The sequence below is a fragment of the Electrophorus electricus genome, chromosome 15, assembly GCF_041902795.1.
Source record: "Electrophorus electricus isolate QZ-2024a chromosome 15, ASM4190279v1, whole genome shotgun sequence".
NCBI lineage: Eukaryota > Metazoa > Chordata > Actinopteri > Gymnotiformes > Gymnotidae > Electrophorus > Electrophorus electricus.
The window spans coordinates 15,750,116-15,760,300 of NC_137511.1; the positions used below are offsets into that span (position 1 = coordinate 15,750,116).

The 10,185-nt window shown below is 39.6% G+C and overlaps 1 protein-coding gene across 2 annotated transcripts; it reads right to left on the reverse strand.

Moving 5' to 3' along the window:
* Positions 1–112: 112 nt before the first annotated feature.
* On the reverse strand, positions 113–8,573 carry lrrc45 (leucine rich repeat containing 45). Of its 2 annotated transcripts, XM_027005042.3 has the most exons (18): positions 8,352–8,572; positions 7,262–7,549; positions 6,831–6,892; positions 6,677–6,747; positions 6,300–6,478; positions 5,597–5,725; positions 5,137–5,249; positions 4,984–5,042; positions 4,733–4,810; positions 4,441–4,576; positions 4,248–4,325; positions 3,412–3,523; positions 3,250–3,320; positions 3,072–3,164; positions 2,852–2,944; positions 2,408–2,581; positions 1,785–1,932; positions 113–855 (listed from the first exon to the last, which is right to left on the reverse strand). In XM_027005042.3, exons 2-18 carry the CDS (start codon positions 7,491–7,493, stop codon positions 659–661), a joined length of 2,025 nt encoding a protein of 674 aa, XP_026860843.2. In that variant the 5' UTR covers positions 7,494–7,549; positions 8,352–8,572; the 3' UTR covers positions 113–658. The 2 variants fall into 2 exon arrangements, with proteins under 2 accessions (XP_026860843.2, XP_026860842.2); XM_027005041.3 differs by having other exon boundaries at positions 7,262–8,573.
* Between the last annotated feature and the right edge of the window lie 1,612 nt (positions 8,574–10,185).

The window sequence follows — 10,185 nt, forward strand, 5'->3', positions numbered from 1 at the left end:
ACGAACAATCACAAAGAAAAACGTGCTCATATATTGGCTTATCAAAAGCAAATTTCTGAGATCTTGAGATATCCAAAAGTATATATTTAAAAAAAAACAAAAAAAAAAACAATTATTTTACAAAAGGTTTATAAAACAACCAGAAAATAAAATGATCAAATACAAAACACTCGAAAATCAAATCTATAGAGAACAGTCAATGCATGTTTTGATATTGAATGCCAGCTGCAAGTACAGAGGTCAAGGTTCCTGCCAGCTTTGACATAAATATGTTCAGATGAAGCATATGCTGACAGACCAACCACTATCATTGGCTTCAAGTGACTGACTTGTAGAAAAACATTTATTCATGTGTAAGGGACTGTTCAGTGTCACACAATACCACACGTGTGTATATATACAAAGCCATCTCAACATTATATATTATATTGTGGCAAAAAATAAATTTTCAGAATTCAGGACACTTCAAACATCGTTTTAGCAAATGGAATCTCCGAATTAAAAACATTGCAAAAAACAGACAGGAATAATAAATGTATTGAGCAGATGAGTCAATGTCAACTTACAATAAAAGGAATGAAATATTGTAAACTTGTTTGTGCATAAAAGTCATTGTCTGGAGGTCTCTTCCTAGCCCTGGTCACTGGGGGAAGAGGGCTCATTTTCTGGGGCTATAATGTGCGAGAGGGGAGCCCTGGACATAGGTGAGTATGGCATTCTGAAGGAAGCTGGCCCTCTGAGCCTCGTTCTCTCGCATGCGCTGGATCTCACCCTCCCGCAGACGCAGACGTTCCTGCAGGGACGACAGTTCGCTCTCTTTGTCTAGAAGAGCCTCACGGTGGCTGGTGCCGAGGGCTATTCCACAAGATCATCACACGCACGCACGCACACACGCACGCACAAATGGACTGTTTGAATTGAGCATAATGACAGTTTGCAACTGCAATAGTAGAGTTACACATAGAGGAAGGTGACTTGATTGACCAGGAGCTCAATATGTAATGAACCTTTATGAAATTCAACTTTATGTGTTACAGAGAAAGATACAGATTGAGGAGAAATATAATTTTGCTGCACAGATTTGATTTAGAAGAAGTAAAGTCATCAACTTGGTGTAACCATGCAGTTCCAGTCTGTGAAAGTTACAAATGCTTTACATTTCTATGCAACTGGCAGTTTTCAGAATACCACTGGTCTCAAGACTGGGGTTAGTGAGTCCTCTGCCTCTTGGCTTTGGTCTTTAACATGTGTGGCTTTTACCTTGAGCACAGGTGAATTTACAGCATAAGTAAGCTCTCATTATTGCTATGGTAACTTTATGAATAGGAATTAAATACCATGTAGCACATTTTGTGCGGCATAGCATAGCTAATGTCAAGTTTTATGAATCTGGTCCACTGTCCAGTTAAGTACACATTTTGTTCACACTCAAGCATTAAGACTGATTTACATGACAAATAACATACATTTGGAAGTTTGTTTGGAATCTCATTTCTAGTGGTAATTAGGAAAACATACGGCTGGATTGATGAAAATGATTTTTAAACACTATCATTCACTAAAACCAAGTTTTTTTTGGCTTTTGAGAGCCACACAAGTTTGTTAGAAACACCTCAAAATCCTTATTCCTGTTCCATGTTAGAAAAACATTAAAAACTGCATTAGTGAATACATCTGACAAGTTAATATGTTGACTAAAGGCTGTATCAAATGCCCTTGTTATATTGTGTAATAGTCCTGTGTAATAAGCTACAGACACTGATGTTTTATTTGAGGAATGTTACCCTTCATCTCTCTCTCCAGAGCAGCAATCTTCTCCTTGAGGCCACACTGGGCTGTCCTCTCTGCCTGCAGGTGGCCTGTCTGTTCCTGCAGCTCCACCCTGACCCGTGTCACCTCTGCCATCTTCTCTTGCTCCTTCCCCACCAAATCCTGCAGGCAAGAATGATGCAATAGTGGAAATTCTTCATACCATTCAAAAAGACAAAGCAGCTTTAACCAGATTATTATTATTATTATTATTATTATTATTATTATTATTAATACATCACACCTTAAACTGTATGTGATAAATTCCCTATTGTTCCTACCCTTTTCTTAGTTACACCGTGCACAGATAAACCCAATAAAACAAAGTTCTGACAATGAAATAATACACTCAGTGTAGACATATTAACTTTGCTCTTTATAAACTAAAGCTAATATGGGCAAAGTCAGCTAAGGTGATCACCAACACTGCTTTAGCATCTATGGTTAAAGCACTCTTTTAAACCAGTTCTAAAATCACATTATGATGAACATGGCCAAAACAGGACCAAGCGTTTTTTCTTCAAAAGCTCTGAGCGAGGGTGCACTTGCATCATGGCTACTTTCATTCAGATGCCGTGCGTTTAGTGATTAGCTCCACCTGCTGCATCTCATCGATTCTGCGGCGCAGGGCGTCCATCTCCAAGCTCTGCTGGGCAGCACGGGCGTGCAGCTCGGCGACGGTTTGCTTCTGCTGGGTGCAGTGGCCCTGCGCCTCGTCCCGCGCCTGCCGAGCACTCCGTAGTTTCTCTTCCAGGCCGCTTAGACGCTCCTGCTGCATGGTTCCACACAGACATGTTTATGCTATGGCGATTATGACTACACCGCTAGCCATCGAATCTTATAGGACATGCAAGCCTCCCTGAGGTTAGAGGTCAGACATTTCGTATGGCCTTTTAAACACGGTTTGATGAAAATGTCTCTGGTACACTCCTACTAGGGACAACCTTTGGAAGTATGTACAAGTTGCTTTACAACAATCACATTATGTGGTTCAAAGAAGTCTTGAGTGATAAAGACACACTTGTTAAACTGAGCTACCTACCTCCTCCAGACGAACCTGTGCGCGCGTTTTCCCCAGCTCCTCTTCCGCCTGTATCCTCTCTGTCACCATAGCAGCCTTCACTTGGCTCAGCTCCTGCATGGCAAAAAAAGAGTGGCTCTTTTACAGGTCAAAATCTCACCACTTTCCTCATCCATTTAGTCCTTCCTTTTGCTCATATTCATTAAAATAGAATATGACAAAGCCAGTTAGTTAATCGTACCTCGTCCAACCGGATTCGCTGGCCCTCCAATTTGAGAATACGGTCTTGCAGGGCTCTCTCACTCTCCTCCATATGCCTGTTGACATGATCTACCTACACAGAAATCACACAGAACCTTAGTGGTATATGCTGAGCCTCAGCACAGAGCCGTATGAGAGCCCCAGAAATAAAACCCAACCTCTTTCTGCCGCAAACTGTCCATGTCTTCAAATGCTTGTTTGGATCGTCTTTTCTCCATGTCCAAGCGCTCTAGTGAATATGAAAAAGTACCTCAGTATAAATCACTTGGCTCTCCTGTCTGTGCGCATGTGTGTGTGTATGTGGGTGTGCACAGTGAAACCTTCAGCTTGGGCCAGCCGTAATTTTAGTTCCGCAGTGGAGTTTGTGAGTTCCTGCTTTAGACTGAAGATCTGATCTTGCTGAGCTTTGCAGCGCCGCTCACTCTCCTCTAACTGTAGCCAGAGGACAGAACACACACATACATACGCATGTGCACACATACCCACACACACAAAGTCTTAAATTAGCATCTTTGTGGGTCATCCACTGACTACACCTACAGCAAAAATACTTTTTGCCTCATCCTCAATGACAAAAGCTGTACTTTAAAAAATGTTATTTGTAGGTACAGGCAAAATGTCTAATAAGAAAAAAAATAAAGGCAACACATTACTGCAGATTTTTACTGTTTTGGTCCCACGGGTTTCTATTTGACAAGAAGAAGATCCATATAAAATACTGTAAAAATACTGTCATGTCTGTGACAGTATGTCTAGTGACATGTCTTATGTCTTATTTAGTGTTGTTCTTTCCAGGTCTTGTTTAGTGTTGTTCTTTCAAGGTGTTATTTAGTGTTATCGACTCCTGTATTGTTATTTCTGATGCTCCATGTACTGTGTGTTTGTAATTGGAAGTATCTTTGGGTTGTTGAAAAGTGCTATATTAACTCCATGTATTATTATGATCATAATGATGATGATTATTATTATTATTAGTTTTCATAATGCCAGTGACAATAAGTCTAGTCTGTTGGCTTTACTTTGTCTTTTAATTAATTTGACTTTGGTCTAGCACTTTTAACATAGTAAACCTAATACTTGTCCATCCAAATGTCTCCCACACACCCACAACCATTACACAAAGAACATGTGCTATGGCCCCTGGCTGAAACTCAACCTTGTTCTTCAGTTGGTGGTTCTTCTCCGAGAGACTGTCCACCTCTCTCAACAGCTTCCCCTCACGCTGAGCACTCTCCTACAAATCAGACAAACCCAAGAATCACCAAAAACGACCCACCTCTTAGCTCATACACGTAAAGACTGAGCACGTTGAATGAACGGCTGTGTAACTGTTCAGTGCACTGGGACACCTCTAACTGTTTCTTCATCTCTCGGGACTGCCTGTCCGTGAGTTCCGTCTTCTCTAGCTTCACCCTGGTCAGTAGCTCGCCCAGGTTACTGACTTTTTGCTCAGACAGAAGCAGAGCTGCTTCGGTCATCTGCAGCCTGAACCAAACAACCACAAATGGAATAAAAAGACGTCATTGTTGATAGAACCCGAAGAGGTACAATTCGAAAAACACAGCTGACTCCAGTGAGCCTAAAATCCTCCTTTTCTTTTAGCTTCTGGATAGTGGTGGCTTGAATCTGTGAGCTGCTTACTTGGCTGTGAGCGAATTCACAGCTGATTTCCGCTCACTAAGTGCCTCCTGTAGCTTTTCCAGCAAGACCGTTGAATTCCTGAAAGAATCACATACATCAAAATGAGTCAGTGGGTTTTCATACAACTCTATTACAGATATGACCCACCATCTTTGTCAAAAATATGTAATGCAAGCACGATGTATTCATTATAAAAATGGATTTTCATTTCCATTGCTCTAAATGTTTTGAAACATCAAAGTCAAACTCACCTACTGCTCCTACCCATTTCATCTCTCTGTTTATCGATGGTCTCCATCAAACCTAAGAACTGCACACATCCATGAAAAAGAGTGTTATAAATTTATAGTGACTGAAAAGGAAAATCTTTGAGGCAGAACTAAAAAGTAGGCTGCAGCACTGACTTGCCGACTCTTTTCCTCTTTGAGGATCTGGATCTCCTTGGTGAGCACCTGAGCCCTGGTGCGGCTCTCTTGCAGAGTGGACTGCCTATCTGCATTGTGGTCCATAGACTGCTCTGAAGAGACACAGGTAAGGTCAGAATGGGTACTCTGTACTAGGGATGAATGAAGGTTACATTGCTATAATTTAGGTTTTCATGATAAGTGGTATGATACTTGGACAACAAAAAAGGAGTCAAAAAACTAACTATGTAATTTTTCCCATACTGAGCAAAATATTACTTTAGCAATGGAAAAGTTGTGTTCAGAGTAGGGCGATAATGTAACTGCATATTGCAAATGGAAATTATGCTTGTTAATAATTATGTTTGTTATTAATGATTAACAAACAACATATTGTACAACTCTACAATTTCCTGGCTGTCATCTGGTTGCACAGATGCTGGTATAGTGTGCGTCTGACCAATGGCTTTGAGGATGTCGCCAGGGATGTTGTTGCCAGCCATCTCAAGATGGAGAAGAGTGCGGTTCTGCTGCAAGGCATCCAGCAAGGAGCGACTGCCTAGCAGACCAATGTTATTCCACCGCAAATCTGGCATGAACACACACACACGAACACACGCACGCACGCACACCCACAATCACATGCGTGCATACACACACATGCATAAACACAGATGCACACAATCACATGCATGCACACACACATTCACTAACACACATGTTCATAAGATGATAAGACATAAACAAAAAGATTTTTCACAAAGACCAGTTAAAACTCATAGGGAGTTAATATTCTAAAGGCTAGGTGTACTATTTTTTGGCATATTTTTTAAATTTTATGGCAAACAAAGTGTTTCGAGCTGTCAATTTCTTGATTCTAAAGGGATCAGTGAGAAAATGTTATTCTACATATGATTATGAGAAACAATTTTAATAAGGTAATGCTGAAAAACAAACAAAAATTACAGATCACCTTTTTTTTTTTTTAATAACTTACACTAACTTGAAATCCATTTAGGCTAACTTTCTAAATATTTAGACTTTAAAGATAAAATAAATAATCTTAATTGCATACTCTTTTAGTAAGAGGGAGAAAGAGAGGGGGAAAGAGAAAAGATATGACCACCATGTCTGGTTCTGTGGTAGTCTATGGCAACACTAACCAAGCTCTTGGAGAACAGAATTCCTTTTGAGAGCCTGTGCAAGCTCTGCTGCCCCCTGGTGGTTGATTTGGTTGTTGCGTAGATCAAGTAGAATAAGAGAACTACTGGAAGCAAGACCCTCACAAAATATGGAAAAACCCTCTTCCCACATCCCTAGAGCATTCCACTCCAAAACAAGCCTGCAAATAAGACAGTGTCTGATGATAAGCAAGCACTAATAAACAGCTATTACATGCATTGCATTTAATACATTTCAGTAGATTATTTGTCTTACAACTCTGAAATCAAATCAGAATGGGAGATTGTGCTCTTTGCTTAAATTGTGCTCTTTGCTTAAATATTTGCTTAAAGATTGTGCTCTTTGCTTAAACATTCACCTTTTTAATGTCTTGTTCCTCACCAACAACTTCCCCAAAGTCTCAGCTCCTGCTCCTCTTAAATTGTTTCCCTGATAAAACGGGAACTATGTCTGAGTATGTATCCAATACGTACATGCCTGTAAATATTCTCCAGTCTAATCCTGAACCCTACCTTAAGATCCAATACTTTTACCATGGTGTTGGAACACAGCCCGCTTAGAAGAAGTTTGGCACCTGTGAATGACAGGTCCAGAACAGGTGGCACTGAGTAAACAGTACAGCAGCTGTGACTGAGGCTGGGATTAAGCTCTTAAACTCTTAAATCTGTCACAATGATAAAACTGAGCCAATCCCAGCTGACCAAATATGAGATAAACTCCACTGCATCAACAGCTAGCCAAATATGAGGTATACTTGAATCATTTTAACAAAACCTTCATAGCGTAGATGGTAATAATTGTAACTAGGCATAAGGTAGTCATAACTAGCATTCAAAGACTGTATTGTTTGGTCCTCTGCCTATTGCTAGTCACACTTCTTAGGACTGAGCTGTTCTTAAATTCCACAGGAATGTCTCCATCTCCAAGCCTGTGGACCACTCACCTTCCTCACTGAGCATGCAGTCACTGAGCACAAGCTCAGTGAAAAGAATGTCTTTCTGCAGTGCCCGGCCAAGCACACAGCAGGACTCCACCATCAGACTCTGGCCAGTCAGGTCCAGCCTGGCACCGCTGGCAGCAGCCCGGGTCTCGTAGAGCTGTGCCAGGAGTGACTCCTGAGGCTCTGTGCCTGCCTCTTTGCACAGGCGAAGATATGTCCTCCTGAAGTCCTCCATCCTGAAGGGCAAGTGACCAGGTTCCAATGCCTTAGCCACTCTCCCCACACACAGTGCTGTGGAAAGACAAAGACTCATCAGGGAGAGTTTGGTAGTCAAGTGGGGTAGATTCGTTGAAACTGGCATCGTCAAGGGCTGAGTGGGAATATCCAGTATTTGGATGTGAACAGGGAAATTATTTTCACGGCAGTTATCTTCCGTCTGATTGTGGTGATGCCTAGTTTGCATACTCGTATGTGCGTACTACCAGAGCTAGCTAGGTTATATCAGAGCCTAGACTTATGTTCCCTGAATGTGTCCGACGGATTCATTGAAATAATCCCATTTGTGATGTAAATGCAATCAAGATGATTACAAATGAAGAAACAGGTCGTCTTCGAGAGGGTGCACTTATTCGTGTGTACTTTCAAATCAAGCTAGCTGGGTCTCACATCACCGTCGGTGCAATCTCAGCAGTTAGATTGCGGAAATGTCAAAAGATTTAGTTAGCTAGATATCTTACTACCAAGCATTTAAACTGAGATAATCTTCTAAAGAGCAAAGAATAATAAATTCATGGACTGATTACTTGCTAAATAGCTGACCCAAGAAATATTTTTACATTGCTTCGCTTTACTTTAAATCTTTGCGTTGGTTCGCTAGCTAATGATTTGAGAAACCTATACACGTAGCTATCTAACCTAGGTTAGTTAGATGTAACTTTACCTAAGCAATTACAAAATTAAGCTCGGGTTAGCTAACGCTAAGTAGCTAACTTGGTAGATAGCTAAACGTTAGCTACAAGAGTTGTTTAAAGGGTTAACACCACTGCTTCGTTGGCGAGAATGAACAAGAGATTGTATGAATAAAATACCGTACACTATAACGTTAAAGTACATATCTCGATAGCAGGTAATCTGACAGTAAAAGTTCTTTTCTCTCGAGGTAATTGTTTATTTTGGCACTTGACATGTATCCAGGAAGAAAATCACCCGCTGGCGAGTCTTGATAATGAATTCTGGGAAATGTAGTATAGCAACAAGCAATTCATGTGACAAATGTCCGTCAAATTTATTGATACAGTTATCATCCCACATATGTTTAAAACAGGTAACATTGTGGATATTTTGATATGAATATTGGAAAGTCAGGAATAGTTGTTTTTGTAGGCTATTCTTTGTAGGGACACAAGATGGGCTATCTGGCAACATGCGCCTCAATTGTTTAGCCTATTAAACAGGAATTCTAACTTCTTTAACACACTATAATATCTTGTTTGCGCAAACACACACACACACATACACCCACATGCAGATATATATATATATATATATATATATATATATATATATATATATATATATATATATGTGTGTGTATATATATACATATATATACATATACATATAATATATATACATATACTGGAACTTGAACAGCATTTTCTCCATCAAATATCTTATTTTCATTATTAAGAGAGCAAACATACCTTGCTAGCAAAGAACAGTATCATAACACCTTCAGTAAGAAATAGAGTAGCACTTATCTGGTCTTACCTCAACCAGGACCACTAGAGTAAATGCTCTTAGATCCACTATATAGCACATACTTTCTTTTATAGAAATTACTTTTGTCATGCAGGTCTACTGTGCTTTAATTTTTTGCTTCTGTTTAGATTTAGGACCCTGGAGTAGGAGGTGTGCTACACTCTTTTTCCCTTTTCTCCCTCAGGAAATGTTGCACTAGCCTTTGGAGATGGTGTTGTTTGCATGCCATTTTTGCTCCTTTGTGATGTACAGAGTTCAAATTTTTATTATTATTAGTTACATTTGCATGGTACTTTTCTCAGACTCAAGGGCACTTTACAGACAGATATCATCTTTTACAAACACTCACACACCAATGAGAAGCAGCAGCCAATTTGTGCACAGGGTACCCTCTATCAGAAACCACAGCCCCCTGGGGGACTGCACTACGTGCGGGGGAAGGGGAGGAGGTGAAGACCAGGACAGAGCAGCAACCATCACTGGACATACATGCACATAGTCACACACACACACAGGTCACATTCATACAGGACAATTTAGAATATCCAATCAACCTCACCTCCATGTTTTTGAACCATGGGAGGAAACCAGAGACTCAAGAGTAAACCCACACAGACATGGGAGAACATGAAAACTCCACATGGGTGAGACTCAAACCCAAGACCCTAGCACTGAGAGGCAAATGTGCTAACCACCAAGCCCCCAAACTATTTAGATTTGACCTAAATCATGGAGAAAATCCAGTAGTATTTATGTGTTTTTCTATTGTTTTAATGTTAATTTTTGTGAAGGAAATAATCATAAAACGTTTATTTTGAAGACATACAAGCTTATATGTAGTTTATTGGGTCTTTTATTTCATTTTATTCTATGTAATTTTATTTGTAGTGATATTTATTGTGTCATTTGCCATGAGGTTAATTAATTTATTTTTACATTTTGTACAATTTTTATATTTACAATTTTGTACATTTTGGTTATTCTCTTCTATTTGTAGATTTTGGACTACATAAATAAAATGTATATATGCTATATAAAAATGATTAATAATCCTGTAAGAAATTAATTTAGCTTGTGAGGTCAAAGTTGGAATGTATGCATATATAACAACACATACTTTCAACAGTATTCAAATTTATTGAGTTTTTTTTTTTTTTCTCACATGT